A 15,393-nucleotide genomic window follows, 5' to 3' on the forward strand; every position below is an offset into this window, starting at 1 on the left:
TCACTTTTATTTATTATTAATATAATTAATATTTTATTAATTAATATTAATAAACAAAAATATAGAGATGACAATAACAAAAGTATGTTACGTACAATGTACTGGACCCGACTTTAATAACGGTAGAAAAACAAAAAGTAATTATTAGCATGATTTCATCGTTGCTTATTTTGATGTTTTTATCCTTATCTTACAATTACAAATACAATTTATGTACTTACATCGCTCAAGCCTCCTTACCGTTATCCACAAAATGATGCTTGTATTTAAGTGCTTTTGAGAAAAATAAATGACTAAAGTTGTGTACCTACAATATTAACTATGTATTTGTGATACTAAAACCCTATATTTACAGCCTCCCTGGCATAGTAGTAAGCGGTGTGGTCTGACTAGTAGGAGATCCCAGGTTCGATTCCCGGCAGGGGTTTAGAATTTTAGAATTTTTTCTGGTCTGAACTCCCAAGGCTTCGGCCGTGGCTAGTTACTAACCTACTGGCAAAGCCGTGCCGCCAAGCGATTTAAGCGTTCCGGTACGATGCCTTTTAGAAACCAAAGGAGTATGGGTTTCACGAAAACTGCCATACCTCTTCCAGATTAGCCCGCTTCCATCTTAGACTGGATCATCACTTAGGAACCGTTACCACCAAGTGAGATTGCAGTCAACTAGAAACCTAAGCGTAAAGCTCGCTCGACTTCAAAGTATCTACATACATACGAGTACACGTGTGGAAACAAAAAATATTTTTTACTTTGTAGTGGTTTTGAAAGTCGGGTTTTTTAATATTTTTTTTGACAAACTCAGCGAAGGCGCTAGGTTTGTTTTATAACATGTCGTAATATAAATTAATATTGTTTTGAACGTCATTATTATTTTACTTATTTACTTACATTAAAAAGTTATAAACAATAAATTTATCAAAGGCAAACAAATTGATAAACTCTTTTATTATTTTAACAATTTTAAATTTTCGCTATGCTAGTTATGCTCTATCTCGCGTTCTCAAAAGCTTTTCTTCAAAAGTTGTCTAAAAGATTGCTTTAGCAGCATTCGCTAAGATTTTGTTCGCTGAGAGAGACTTCCTTTCCACCCCTCTTTAAAACATTTTTTTCCTAGTAGGTACGTTGTTTCTAGGTGTAGTAAAGACTTAAGGGTACCCTATTTTATCTTATCTTAAAATTCCCAATAATACTTTATCCATTGTTAATAGAATCTAAAATTTTACAGGTACTATAATGACCTTTCTAAAATAAAAACAGTGTAATTTGAAACTGTGTACAGTCATCATGTGATTAAAGTTATTTTGTTATAACTAAGCTAAGATAAATAGGTATAAATAAGATTTAACCGACTTTCTTGAATTTCAACAAATAACCTAGAAGTCCTCATCCAAGAAGTGATGCAACAACTTGGGGCGGTACAGCGACTCGATTTGATAGTTCATCAATCTGAAATAAAATATTAGGAATCATGAAAACATTACACATTTTTAAATGAAAAGCAAATAAAATAATATGATTGTTTAGTTACTATCCTACATAATATTTCTCTCACTCGTGAAATAATTTAAATAATGTACGATAACAATACAATTATTATTATAATTAAAAATATAAATTTTATTTATGGATATAAATTATTTTTTATGAAGGCATGAAAGGAAAGTCAAGTCATAATTTCGGATTGCAAATAGATATTGTGGCTACCAGTTACATACTTTGAAACAATACTCCAGGTTTACTTCCAGGTCCTCACAGGTTTAGGATGGCAGTACCATTGCAGCATCAGGTTGAGTAGTTAGGGCCCAGAGTTTACATGTTATTGTATGACCATAGGTAAAAATTTCAAGAGAAACAGTTCAGAAGAAGTAAAAAATTAAAACAAAAAATGGATTTGTGGATTCGGGCTGTCGGATCCCCGAATAGGTATCACTTTTCGGGAGTATAGGTATCACTTGCATTAACAGTGAAGGAAATACATTGTGAGAAAACCTGGATGCCTGAAAGTTTTCTGTAATATTTTCGAAGGTTATGAAGTCTGCCAATCCGTTTCAATCAAGTTGGCCAACGTGGTGAACTTAACAGGTGCAAAGTCATTCTGAGAGGGTTGGGTAGAGATGATAATAATTAATTATTATGGTAATGAATTAATTACTTAACTACGTTTTGTATGTCTTGATTATTTCATGTTTTGTGTGCAATAAAGTTTTATATGAAGAAATAGTGCAAGTAGCGCAAAGTGGAGTCAATTTAAGTGAAGTTCAAGTTATACTTAGACGACACAGAGTTTCTTGCTGGTATTTCTCGCTAGGTATAACAAATGAATTCTAGGAAGTAATTACGTGACTTTCGTTTTAAATGAAGTAGGTATCCAGACAAATAATTGTTACTTATTGCTATTGAACTAAGTTTTGATCTGTCATAATGAATTGTGTTTGTAATATAACTACTTAGATGATGCCTGGCACTTTTGGTTCAGTGGGAGGCTTCGGCTGTGGCTAGTTACCACCCTACCTGCAAAGCCGTACCGCCAAGCGATTCAGCGTTCCGGTACGATGCCGTGTAGAAACCAAAACAGTCATACACCTTCCAGGTTAGCCCGCTTCCATCTTAGACTGCATCATCACTTACCACCCAGTGAAATTGCAGTCAAGGGCTAACTTGTATCTGAATAAATTAAAATAATTAGCCTACATCTCTGGGATGCAAGCTAACTCTATACCAAATAAATTATGCCCGCAACTTTTTCGGCGAGGTTTTCGAAAATTCCGTGGGGAAAGCTTTTTCCGGGACAAAAAGTAGGTAATGACCTTTCTCGGGATGCAAGCTAACAGTATACCAAATTTCGTCCAATTTGGTTATGGACAAACTCTCGCATTTGTAATATTAGTAGAAATAGATCAAAAATTATGGATTAGGGTATTTACCTCGGTTGTATATTCAGTAGAATCAGTTGTAAACTCAGTTGTTACTTCAGTACTTGTTAAAGTTTCAGTTTCATATGTGTTATCATCATTGTTGCCCACAGCTTTATTCGTAGCATAATTTACGTACTGTTCAGTTGCCCGATCATTGCTTACAATTGCATTATTTGGATTCACAGACGATAACTTTCCGATATTTTTATTCGTAAAGATATTCCATTGCAAATTACTAGGTTCTTCGTTAGATCTATATTGTTTTTCAAAGTTTTCCTTTGATTTCTCTGCATTGTATCTATTTATCTGCCATGGATGCAGAGATTTTTGGATCCAATCTATATTATTTCGCTCAGTATTATGCATACTATTACGAATTCTGGTCTGAAGATCTGAAAATGGAGATAACCTGAGAAAAATTTTGCTGATTCAAAATTATTCATTATTTATGATTATTGATAAAATAATTTTTTGATATTTACAGTCTGTTAAATCCATAATTGGGAGAAACTGATTTTGCTGTTTTTGTAAAATAATTTAGTCCAAGAGATAAAAAATCATCTGATGTTTCTGCCGGATAACATGATGTTTCTCTGATAAATAATATTCCAAAGCCTAGAAGGATTACCTGTGAATATCAAATTCTAACTTGAGAAAAAACATCATGCAAACATAAAAACCTAATAAGTGTGTATTATACATTGCAAATACCTACCTACATGGCGTTCTCACACAAAATGCAATGATAGTTTTAAAACTTTGAGCCTTAAAAAGCTGTTTAATTCCTTCAGCTTTTAACTGTTATAATATAATTATCATTATCATAGAAAAACCCATTTTAAGTCAATAATTATAGTAAAAAAGAAAGAAATTTGTTAAACGAACAAATTTCTTGGAACATAAAATTTCTTCACATATTGGCTTAGAAAGAGTTTTACTGAGAAGAAGGTTCTGGAAATCCAAGTCCCTTAATGGAAGGAGAAAACTCCTTTCATTATGTAATTAATGTATGTTGAGTAAAAAAGTAGGTATCACTACCCGCAGCAATGAGAAATAGGTACGAAATTCAGAAAGAGTGCTTACCGATACAAAATTTATTTGGCGTATCATTATGATTGATACTAATAACACAAAAATTCTTTCCTCGAGGCTTTGTCAATACGTTTTATTTAGTTATGTTATTGTTGTTAGCCTTGGTATTATTATAATTATATTTTTTATTACAATTTATTATCACAGTTCACTCAGAAACGTTTTAACTGGTCGCGTACGTTTAAAAATATGAATTTGTCTAAGCTTGATCTCTCAGGTTCTTGGAATGAATTACGAGACTTTAGAGTTCCTTATCTATTTCCTTCCTTTCAACTTGATAATAATATTAGTTCTGATAATATGGAATAAATTATTTACCAGTTATCTACATGAAGTCTACTAAAATAATCATATTTTGTAGCCGTATGTGCCTCCGATTTTTAGCGTTCTGTGGTAAAACAAAGAAACCGCAAAGCCAGGGCCGGCACGGATCACTTTTGCCAGTGGTGCAAGATTCCATTTTTCTGTCCCTTATTATAGGTTTGCAATATGTAATTTTTAAGCAAATTGATAATAACCGACTTCAAAATGGAGGAGGTTCTCAATTCGTCGGAATCTTTTTTTTAAATGTATGCTCTCCGATTACTCCGATATACAAAATTGTGAGACTAAACTAGTGTCTAATAAGTTAATAACTAACTAGCTATTACTCAACTAAGATAAAGCGGTCTGTGTGAACTGTGAAGTAGAACAAAAAGTAATTCGTATATAGGAGAAAAAAATCACAACAAAAATTACTTTGTTACTAGGAATTAATTATTCTTCTTTTTGGTTTACGGTCAGACTGTTTTGATACGGAACCCTAACACACTTGACTGGCTATTATCATTATAGTTTGTGTATGTAATCAATTATATTTATTTGTAAAAAGTATATCGATGTTCTACATCTACTTACTTTATCGTGGTTAAAACCTACAACTTTTAAACTGAAATTATACGGAACCATATTGCAGTTTCCTAAGTACTTAAATCAAATAAGGATACATTAATTATATTTTTTTGTACTCGTTTATAAATTGGTTTGTAATAATGATTGACTATAAAGTACAGGAAGGTATGCGTTACCTACTATTCTATTTTTTTTCCTTTTCACCTACCTATTACTGTAAACTTTATTATTTATTGTGAATATTTCAATCACAAGAAGTATTATATTGTAATTAATATCTTTTGAAATAGAGCCCCAAACAGTACTAAGTTTATAACAATTATAAAATTTTGTCGGTCCGTCTGTCTTTGTCATTACGCTGAAACTACTGAAAGAATTTAAAATTTTATTACATTATTACAGTCAGAAGTCGACGATATTTGTCATTAAGTAATAAAATAAGGTAATAACAAAAATAGACAGACTTTGTTACTAATATTGATATGGATACTAACTCTAACTCTTTCCAATCATTTGATGCGTGTACCTACAGCTATTTGACTGTATTGTAATCCTAACACTACAATCCACACTTTTGAATTACCAATTAGCTAGTGGCCTATCGCATCTTCAGTTACCTTCGGTACTCGTATATCTACTACTTACCTGCTAATTATCATAATGAAGGAAGTTTGCAATCAAAAGAAATGTTAATTATTTTACAAAACGTTTATTGGATAAAATTAAAGTTTATTGGCAAGAGTGAATTATTTATTTGCTTAATTATTGTAAGTCTTCAAACTTCAACCCCGTGACCCGCCAGTGCCGGGTCCTTGTTCTATCGTGGGATTGAATCCATTCTCATCAGCGACGTACGTCACTAGGTATGTGACGCCGTCGGGAGCGGTCCAGCTGTACGAGCCTTTGACTGACATGATTTCATTATCGGTACCTGCATTTTTCAATTCACCCTGCTCCTCTTTTTTGGTGCCATCGCTTAGTTCGAAACTGTAAATAGGTATTTAATAATGTGTTAATTTTAATCACTTGTTTTTAGAACTGCATGTTTTTTCCACTTTATATCTTGAACAGCATTGAATCTTTAATAATGGTATATGAATTGGTATTTAAATTAATGGAAATAATCCAAACAAAGTTTGTTTAAATATAGCACCATTTTAAATCTCAATTTGATTTCTACACATATGGAAATATGCCGTATTTAATACAAATGATAATTAGTTTTTTTTTTTTTTTATAAAGTACCTAGTCGAAACTGAAGTTATATTTCTATATTATGACAAATGACAATACACGAGACTCTTACTAGAGAAACTAAAAGATAAGCAAGCATTTTAAAGTGGAACTTTGCTAGTACCTAAACTGCAGGCTTTATGGATCATATTAAATATTATTATTAATATGATCCATAAAGCCTTGCGTCTGATCTCTCTTCGATCGGGTCGGCTTTCCGTCCCATCGGGCTATGAGAGTGAGATAATACAGAGTGCACCTGTATTACTCGTCACACTCACACAATCTCTAAGGAGATTGGCCGCCGTGGCCGAAATTCGGTCGGAAGGACCATGTTATAATATGTAGCTCTACTTTTAACGTTCCGGTACGATGCCGTGTAGAGACCAAAGGGGTGTTCCAATCCATCAGCCTATATGCGTCCACTGCTGGACATAGGCCTTTCCAAGAGCGTGCCACCAAACACGGTCTTCCACCTTCCTCATCCACCCGCTTCCCGCCACCTTCTTCAGGTCATCGGACCAGCGGGCAGGAGGTCGTCCCACAGTGCGTATTAGGTTTAGTAAAAACTGCCATACTTCGTCCAGGTTAGCCCAATTCCATCTTAGACGACTGCATCATCACTTATCCCCAGGTGAGATTGGAGTCAAGGGCTAACTTGCATCTAAATTAAAAAAAAAACTTTATGATTAGTACATACGCATATTTATAAGTGCCGAGCCCGTCGTTGTCAGTTTCGTATTTGAGAATTTGGACATCGTCAGGGTTGGGTCCTGAGCGCTGCGCTTGGGGAGCGGCTGCTGCTACAGCTACACAAACTAAGATCAGCAACTGAAAAGAAATACATACATACTTAATATCTACATCCATACTAATGAGAGCAGTTACGCGCTCAGGCGATTCGAATCCGTGAAAATACGGATAAAAAACCCGGACTGAATTCGGATATTGCTTACGCACTCTGAATCCGAGGTAGTACGAAAGTGTTAGACAAACAATAACTACGGCTGCTTCGATCTGAATATTTCTTCCGAATTAGACACTCACGGATGACGGAAAGAAATCGGATGACGGAAATCGGGCTAGTGTGTAAACTACCTACCATACAAAATAGTTGACTATGACTTCTTTGGAGGTATTTTCACGGATTCGGATCGGTTATAATATAATAGCCTGGTGGTTAAAACGTCGGCCTCCTAGCCGGGGGTCCGAGGCTCGATTCTAGGCATGCACTTCTAACTTTTTGGAGTTATCTCCATTTGTAGGTATGACTTAATATGTTGTTTCCCTGTGTGAGATGAAGGAAAACATCGTGAGAAAATCTGCACGCCTGAGAGTTCTCCATAATTTTCTCAAAGATATGTGAAGCCTGCCAATCCGCATTTGGCCATCGTGGTAAGCTATGGCCAAACCCTTCTCCTTCGTAGACTAGACCCGTTCTCAGTAGTGAGCTAGCGATGGGTTGATGATGATGGTAAAAATATTTTTATTGAGGAATAGGCTTGCATTTGATGATAATCATGCTTATTAAAAAGCAATGATGATGTCTAGGTTGGTGCGCGCCTGCCTAAAATATGACAATTCACTCTTTCCTTGAAGGTATTTAGGTTATACCTACAATCCGGGACGCCGGAAGGGCATTACATTGAAAAGATAAAGTTTCAGCTTCTTCTCTGCCCAAAACTATGCTTTGATCTAAAAGCTTGTGTTAATTAGTAACTGTTAGATAGTTCTGCAGCACCGGATTAACTGACAACTCATTCTCACTCATTGAGAACTGAGTAAAGTCCTAATATGGAGTAAAGGTTGATAGAGTAATTATTATTATAATCCTTAAAATAACAGTGAATAGGCACATTCTGGCAAACACGTCCCATCATAGGTCACATCATCACTTTCCATCAGGTATGATCGTGGCCTAGCGTGTGATTTTAGTGAATTAAAAAATCCAGTTCAACCAGCCCATCTTAGGCTGCGTCGTCATAAACAGCTATTAAGGGATGTTGATGTCTAGCTTTTAACATTTTGATTTTTGTTATAAGTCCACGTAAACATTGCAATCCTTAGGGCCTATTAAACATCTGGGAATTAAAATTCCTTCTAAATCACAACACAGACACAAATCACTCAATTTTTCACGGCCTAATCACACTATAGGAACATTGTTAAATTTTCAAAACTTTTTAACCACACAAAATTTACCAACCAGTTTCATGTTTACAATTGGATGTTTGTATCGTCTTCACTTGAAAACTGATTACTTGACAAAGCTCAACGCATGTTTTATACTTTACCATATAATATTATTACAACACATAGGTATATTATTATTTGATAAATTTAACTCGTTACAGCGTTTTGTGTTAGCCACTCCTATGAAGGTCACTCGGAGATGTTTGAGGACAGATGGGATGAGTCTTTAACTCTTTAGCAATATAACAATTTACATACTTGAGAAGTTAATAACTATGTATAGGATTATTAGTTAAATGTCAATTGTATTGCACAGGGCTTCAATTAGCTTGTTGAAGTTTAGCTGGTTTTTGCATTTGTAAAAGGTTTCTGCTGCGCGAATAAAGGAAAGGAAGTAATACCCAAACATAATATACCTACTATATGATTGTCCTTATTCCACTTTCAAATTTCTAAAATCACACCGCACACAAGCAATTACACCCTCACCAATTTCAAGATAATTGTGCACTTTCACCACACACTGTGCCTAATCTTTATTTCCATGCAAATTATGGAACGACTATTTCGACGGCAAATCCATTAGATTTCAACTCAGTTCAGTTCATATCAACAAATTGCTGAAAAACCGACAACCCATTGGCGGTTTCTCTGGTGCTGCTATAATGTTCATGGACAGTTCATATGTCACAGATGACCCACTTCCTCGTTTGCTCGCTATTTATGTTAAAAAAAAACTACTTTACTTAATACTTAGATTTAGGTTTTATTAATTAGAAAGACATAACATAAAACTTAAAAAAAAAAGTTCTATTTAATTTGAGATTTAAATCCGTTTGGTGCCCTTTTCAATGGTTGATCGGTATCCGAGTTCATCAGCTACGTATGTCACGATGTAGTTGTAGCCATCGGGAGCTATCCAAGAGTAGGAGCCTCTGACAACTTCTGCTTGGCCAACAACACCTTCGTTTTTAAGTTCGCCTACTTGTTCTTGCTTCGTGCCGTCAGATTGTTCGAACCTAGAAAAATATGTAAATTACTTTATTATACAAGTGTAAATTAATAAATTATAACACCGCCGACAAGTTAAGGTTACAGAAACTAGAAAAGAGCTGATAACTTTCAAACGGCTGAACCGATGTTCTTGGATTATAGCTAAGAACACTCTCGATCAAGCCACCTTTCAAACGAAAAAAACTAAAATATCGGTTTTTTTTAGTTTAGGAGCTACGATGCCACAGACAGATACACAGATACCTACACACGTCAAACTTATAATACCCCTCTTTTTGGGTCGGGGGTAGGTGTTTGTAGGTAGGTTTTGTAGGTGCTCCCCACCGTATTTTAGCCGTGGCGGCCAATCATCACAGAGATTAGCCATCTGCACGGGAGAGTGAGTGACTGGGGCAAGAGTGAACGCAAACACAGCTGCACTCTCTTTACTCTTTTACTTACTCTCTTACTCATTTTATCCAATGGGATGGAAATCTGAAATGACCGGAGAGAGATACCTTTGAGTTTCTCCGAGACACGTGGTTGAAACGCATTGTGAGGAGGTTTCTCACTCTGGAGCCCTGACCACTGGCGGCTTGGATCCAACCCACCCCGCTGCTATAGTGGGACCCATTTTACCATATTTTTAACCAATATTTTTTCTTCCGTTACTTTACTTTTGTTTCTGTTATTTAACTTTTTTGTAATTTTATTTTTTGTTGTTTCTGTTATTTTAATTTTCTAAACATTGTTTTAAAAATAATGTAATATGAGAATAATAAATCAATGAGAGTACATATGTTAATGAACTAAAATCCCTTTTGTTTTAAGAATAAAGGAAAGTAGATCTTACTGATAACTATAGCTCCCAGTTCCGATATTGTCACTGTCGTAACGTAAAACTTGTATGTCGTCGTAGGGTGGAACCGCAACTACGACGGACACAAGGCAGAGAGCAATTAGCTGTAACAATTCAATAAAATATATAAATATCTCCATCAAGAAATGAAAAAAAAAATACAAAATTCTTAAAAATTTAGGACCTCTTTTGAAGAAATTAAATTAGAGTAGTATAGTAGTAGTAGTAATTAATACTATAATAGCAAAAGATTTTCAATATTTTTAATTTTGGTATCTTGTAAGGAATTAAATTAATTACGAATTAATATTCTTTGTATGATGAATTTATTATCTGTAGTACCTAAAAAAAGCAGTAAGAAAGCACAAGTAGACAAAATATACAATAATTCAAATTGCTTACTAACCAATTTCATTTTGGAAGTGATGCTTTTGCAATAACTTTGAGATTGAAATAAATTTATGAATGTAGGTCGCTCTATTTATATTTTAGTCCTGAATATTTAATTAACTTATTAATTAGAAAAGTGGACGCAATAAAATGCCAACGACAAGATGAGTAGTTTTGTGAAACTAGAAAAGCTTGTTTTATGTTATGAATACATGCTTTAAAAATTATTATTATTTTTACTTCTTGCTAAGATCCTTTTTAAACATTGTGCAAAATCATTTACTTTTTCATGGGTGAAATTTCAATGAAAGTAGTTATTTTTAACCCTCGACCCAAAAAGAGGGGTGTTATAAGTTTGACGTGTGTATCTGTGTATCTGTCTGTGGCATCGTAGCTCCTAAACTAATGAACCGATTATAATTAAGTTTTTTTGTTTGAAAGGTGGCTTAATCAAGAGTGTTTTTAGCTATAATCCAAGAAAATCGGTTCAGCCATTTGAAAGTTATCAGCTCTTTTCTAGTTACTATAACCTTCACTTGTCGGGGGTGTTATAAATTTTTTATTCACACTTGTTTAAATTAAAATTATTATATAACTTCTTTATTTGGTATATGTGTTTTACCGCAATAACAGGTACCTACCCACGGAATTTTTTAACGTCGATATTTGCAAACCTTACCTTGTTTCGCTTGCTCGCTTCGCTCTCCACCTCCTCCCTTCACTCCATTAGGCCTCGTAGTCTCGCTTCATACAGGACAGAGATGTTGGCTTCGGGTTCCACAAAAAATACTCTATCACCTATTTGAATAGTCAGGAGTATTCTTTGTTTAAACTAACTGAAACACTGAAAACGACGAACGTAAGGCGTGGAAAACAAATCAATCTAAGATCAAATAAATAAATGGATGGACAAACAAACAGTTCCAATTTAAAGGAATAGAGATATAAAGTTAAATCACTTATATAAGCACTTAAATCCGACTAATACCGACTTAAAACCGATAAATAGCGATAGATAATATACCAGAATTGTTTTTCTGTCACTTAGTGTACATTATGTTATGTTTATATTTATGAACTGGAATTTTTGTCCTCTTTCCTTTGATATACCACTCGATACGATACCAAAAAAAATTTTTGGAGAGAGTCACCTTTTGGATGTCAGGTCATCAGGTCGATTTTTTCGTATAAAATGTAGCCAGAGTCCCCCGGACCTTCACAACGAATCAATCGACACCTCACTTATCGAAATCAGCCCTGTAATTTAGGCGCTACGGTGGAACACACAGAATCTGATACAAACATACATACATACATAGTACATACATACATATATGCAGCAGAGCGATGAGCGGTAGAGTACGCATAACCAAACTTGTCTAGTTCTGCACATTCCAGGAGTTCTTCGGCTACATCACAAAAGTTAGAAATAGAAAGAATTTTTGTATTCAAAGATAAACCTTTACATGTGCTTTTGAATCTTCACTCAATTCGGATTCCAAGGGTTCTGAATGCCCTTCCTACTAAGAAAAATTAGCAAAAAACTCGGCGGTTGCTCTTTCAAGTATTCAATTCACAATATTAGGTTATGTGCACTTGTACAGTCTTGGTAATTGCAGACACGCGCCTTGCAGGAGCAAGCTGCGAGTCAATTCCACGTTTTTCATACATAATCATACATAAGTAATCTTCGATTGCGTAATATGCTTTTTCAGGAGCATGCTTTTAATCACATTTTTAATAGACTTTCTATACTTGTGTAAAGGAAAGTTTAAATTGGTGATGGAATTTTATTATAAAAGATTAGATTCATTCTACAAAATATTTTCGGGCTCTCTTGAGGCTGAGCGCAGAAATCGCGGGCCCTTTACGATTTCTAGTTTTCCTATCGTCTTGATTCCATATTTTCTTCTTAGAATATTTTGTCTTTCAAATATTATATTGGTATAATATACTTATATATACGTACGGGGGGGGGGCGCTGCAGTGCGTGCGAACGTACAGGGTCCGTATTTAAATTGAGTTATTAAAATGAAAACCGCAAATTTACAGTTGTTTTTGTGAAAAAAGTGTAAAACTATATACAAATCGCAAGTGAAAACGTTATCAAGACGTATAAACATAAGAAAACTGTGAAAAAGGCTTATGAATATACTTTCTATCAAGCGTTCAAGTGTTGTAAACAAACGTGCTAAAATACAAAGGCAAAAACAATTAAATCTGGCTAAAGTAATTAAAAAACCATTTTGCTATTGATATTATTGCAAATAAATAGTGTAGTAAGTATACAAAGTGAATTATATAAAACATTTTTTAACCAAAATAATAAAAACCAAATAGTGAACTATTGAGGGTTGATTGAAAAATAGTTAGACAAGCATACATCGCGGGTCCGCAGATAACGCTCACGTATTTCAACGCTGGAATCGAACGATAGGTTGGCTCAGTGCAATCATCGTTGGCCTAAGCTGCATCTTTACCGAGATCGATCCATGGTGCCTAAGATTTAACTTTTCACTTTTTTTTTTTTTTTTTTGATTTTTAAAATATTATTTTTAAAACAAAGATGGAAGATATTGTACAACTACTAAAAAAGATACAAGAAGACATTAAAGAAACAAAAGATAGTGTCAAAAATAGTGAAATAAATTTACTTAACAAAATCAACGAAAAATTTGACGATATCCAAAGTAAAATGCAAAATCTAGAAGTAACAGTTAGGTCACAAGAACAACGACTAGACCTTCTCGAAAAGCAAGCCAGGGAGAGAAATATCGTTATTTTTGGTGTTGAGGAAAAGGAACAGAATAACGAGGATTTACAGAATAATTTCCTGAAGATATTCAGTGATATTATGAAGATAGATTGTACTAGTTTTGAAATACAAGGTATAAAAAGAATTGGTAAAAAATGCGATAAACCTAGACCCGTTATTGTTACACTTTCTACATTTAGGAGAAAAATTGAAATTTTACGCAACAAAAAATCACTTGAACTGTTAAATTACTATATAAAAGAAGATTACCCACCAAAAATTTTACAAAAAAGAAAAGAACTTCAAGAAATTGCGAAGGAAGAGCGGGAAAAAGGCAAAAAAGTAATAATCAAATATGATAAGTTAATTGTCATTCCACAAAAAGAGACAAGTGAAAACACAAAACGAGGAAATAAACGCAATCTTTCTGAAACTCCTCCCGACAAGCATGGTAAATTTACAAGGAAACCCAAAAAGACTACCCAAACCCTAAAAAGTAACACCCTAGCATCTTACTGGACCGACAAAGGCACTCAAATCGAAAAACACTTGAATCCAGAGTCTGCAGCAACACCTTAATAAACGGAGATATCTACTTAGTTATTATAATATTTACAACATAAGGTGCTTCCCTCCTCCTCCTCCAAGACGGCCGGTCACCGTGGAGGAGTATGACCACAACCCCCCCGGTTTGAACATACATATTTAACTACTCAAAATACAATATATACACATATTAATATATTTTTTAATTATTTTTTTAATAGGATAAAAACAGGATTATTTACATAATTGAACAAAATGGAATGTACTTACCTATGAGGCTATGATAATTACATAAAAATTCTGGGATACTAATTAATAACGTGAGGAATCTAAAAAAGAAGTATATGAAAAGAATTTATATAAATATTATGGATTTTTCAAGAGCTTGCATTAATGAAAAATACAACAAAATAAAGACAAGACCGGGGGGAGGCCTTATACCCAAATATGGGATCCTTATCTAGATTTAATAGTGATTACCTACGCAAACAAATAATTACACAATAATAATATATGTATGTAGCAATAGATACAAATGTAGGTATATACTAAGTAGTTTTAAAACATTTGTAAACTAACGATTTAATTAACCAACACTACAAAACATAACATATGAACACATACAAAACACAATTTTACTTACTAACAAAACTAACATAAAATAAAGGTAAAAATTGTAAAATAAATAGCTAGATAGTTGTAAGAAAACCTATTGTACTTAAAGATAAGGAGTAAATAAAGGCTTAATAATAATAATAATAATAATATACTTATCGCTAAAATAATTCTGTCAAGTTCTCTGAGCTGGAGCGATCCGAATTGTCCTCAAACTACACGCTGTTAATAATAATTACTGTTAAGTATGTCACTAGCAAATATTTCTGATTTGGTGTGATTATAATTTAGTAACTCATGCCCGCGATTTCGGGGATTTTCGAAATTCCGTGGGAACTCATTTATTTTTCGGGAGAAAAAGTAGCCTATGTATCCAGGGTATATCCATTAGCCTAATTCATCCAGTAGTTTTTGCGTGGAAAAGTAACAAACATCCATACATACAAACTTTCGCATTTATTATATTAGTATAGGCTTGATTTTTTATTGACTCCCATTCCGACTGCAGCATCCTATACTTGCACTGTATCAAAGTAATATACAGTTGTGTTAGTATTCCTAAGATGTCTATTAGAAGACCAGGGTTGTTGTGAGCTGGTAAAGTTAAGGAGGCTAGGAACCTCTAAATCCACAGTAAGCTTGTTTATTAGCATGTACCTAGGTGACAAAGTAGGTACTTTCAAAAAGCTTACACTATGTAAGCTTCTTTAGTACTTTACTCAATCTATCAAAGTTTGGCAAAAACACACATTACTTTTGTTTTCAAACTTTGTCATTCACGTAGGTATATGACTTCATGATTTCAGATTTCAGTAGGTTTGATCAATTATTACTAAATTGGCAGAGTTTCAGTGTGAAGCTTGGATTTTGTATTTTCACCAAACTAGACTATGACGACGCGACGTACCGAT

At 34.0% G+C, this 15,393-nt stretch overlaps 4 protein-coding genes across 5 annotated transcripts; 1 reads left to right on the plus strand and 3 right to left on the minus strand.

Annotated features, from left to right (window-relative positions):
- Positions 1-345: 345 nt before the first annotated feature.
- On the minus strand, positions 346-4,437 carry LOC123866799. 2 transcript variants are annotated; one of them, XM_045908505.1, is made up of 5 exons: positions 3,999-4,437; positions 3,398-3,543; positions 2,925-3,324; positions 1,367-1,446; positions 346-356 (listed from the first exon to the last, which is right to left on the minus strand). In XM_045908505.1, exons 1-4 carry the CDS (start codon positions 4,023-4,025, stop codon positions 1,384-1,386), a joined length of 636 nt encoding a protein of 211 aa, XP_045764461.1. In that variant the 5' UTR covers positions 4,026-4,437; the 3' UTR covers positions 346-356; positions 1,367-1,383. The 2 variants fall into 2 exon arrangements, with proteins under 2 accessions (XP_045764461.1, XP_045764459.1); XM_045908503.1 differs by lacking the exon at positions 346-356 and having other exon boundaries at positions 984-1,446; positions 3,999-4,435.
- Positions 4,438-5,594: 1,157 nt separating this feature from the next.
- On the minus strand, positions 5,595-8,385 carry LOC123866797 (endocuticle structural glycoprotein ABD-5-like). The gene is made up of 3 exons (XM_045908501.1): positions 8,338-8,385; positions 6,832-6,962; positions 5,595-5,885 (listed from the first exon to the last, which is right to left on the minus strand). Exons 1-3 carry the CDS (start codon positions 8,344-8,346, stop codon positions 5,681-5,683), a joined length of 345 nt encoding a protein of 114 aa, XP_045764457.1. The 5' UTR covers positions 8,347-8,385; the 3' UTR covers positions 5,595-5,680.
- Positions 8,386-9,150: 765 nt separating this feature from the next.
- Positions 9,151-10,606, minus strand: LOC123866745 (flexible cuticle protein 12-like). Its single transcript, XM_045908425.1, has 3 exons — positions 10,583-10,606; positions 10,171-10,280; positions 9,151-9,343 (listed from the first exon to the last, which is right to left on the minus strand). Exons 1-3 carry the CDS (start codon positions 10,589-10,591, stop codon positions 9,151-9,153), a joined length of 312 nt encoding a protein of 103 aa, XP_045764381.1. The 5' UTR covers positions 10,592-10,606.
- Positions 10,607-13,132: 2,526 nt separating this feature from the next.
- Positions 13,133-13,900, plus strand: LOC123866747. The gene has a single exon (XM_045908426.1). It carries the CDS (start codon positions 13,133-13,135, stop codon positions 13,898-13,900), a length of 768 nt encoding a protein of 255 aa, XP_045764382.1.
- The last annotated feature ends 1,493 nt before the right edge of the window (positions 13,901-15,393 follow it).

This window comes from Maniola jurtina, chromosome 7, assembly GCF_905333055.1.
Source record: "Maniola jurtina chromosome 7, ilManJurt1.1, whole genome shotgun sequence".
Lineage (NCBI taxonomy): Eukaryota > Metazoa > Arthropoda > Insecta > Lepidoptera > Nymphalidae > Maniola > Maniola jurtina.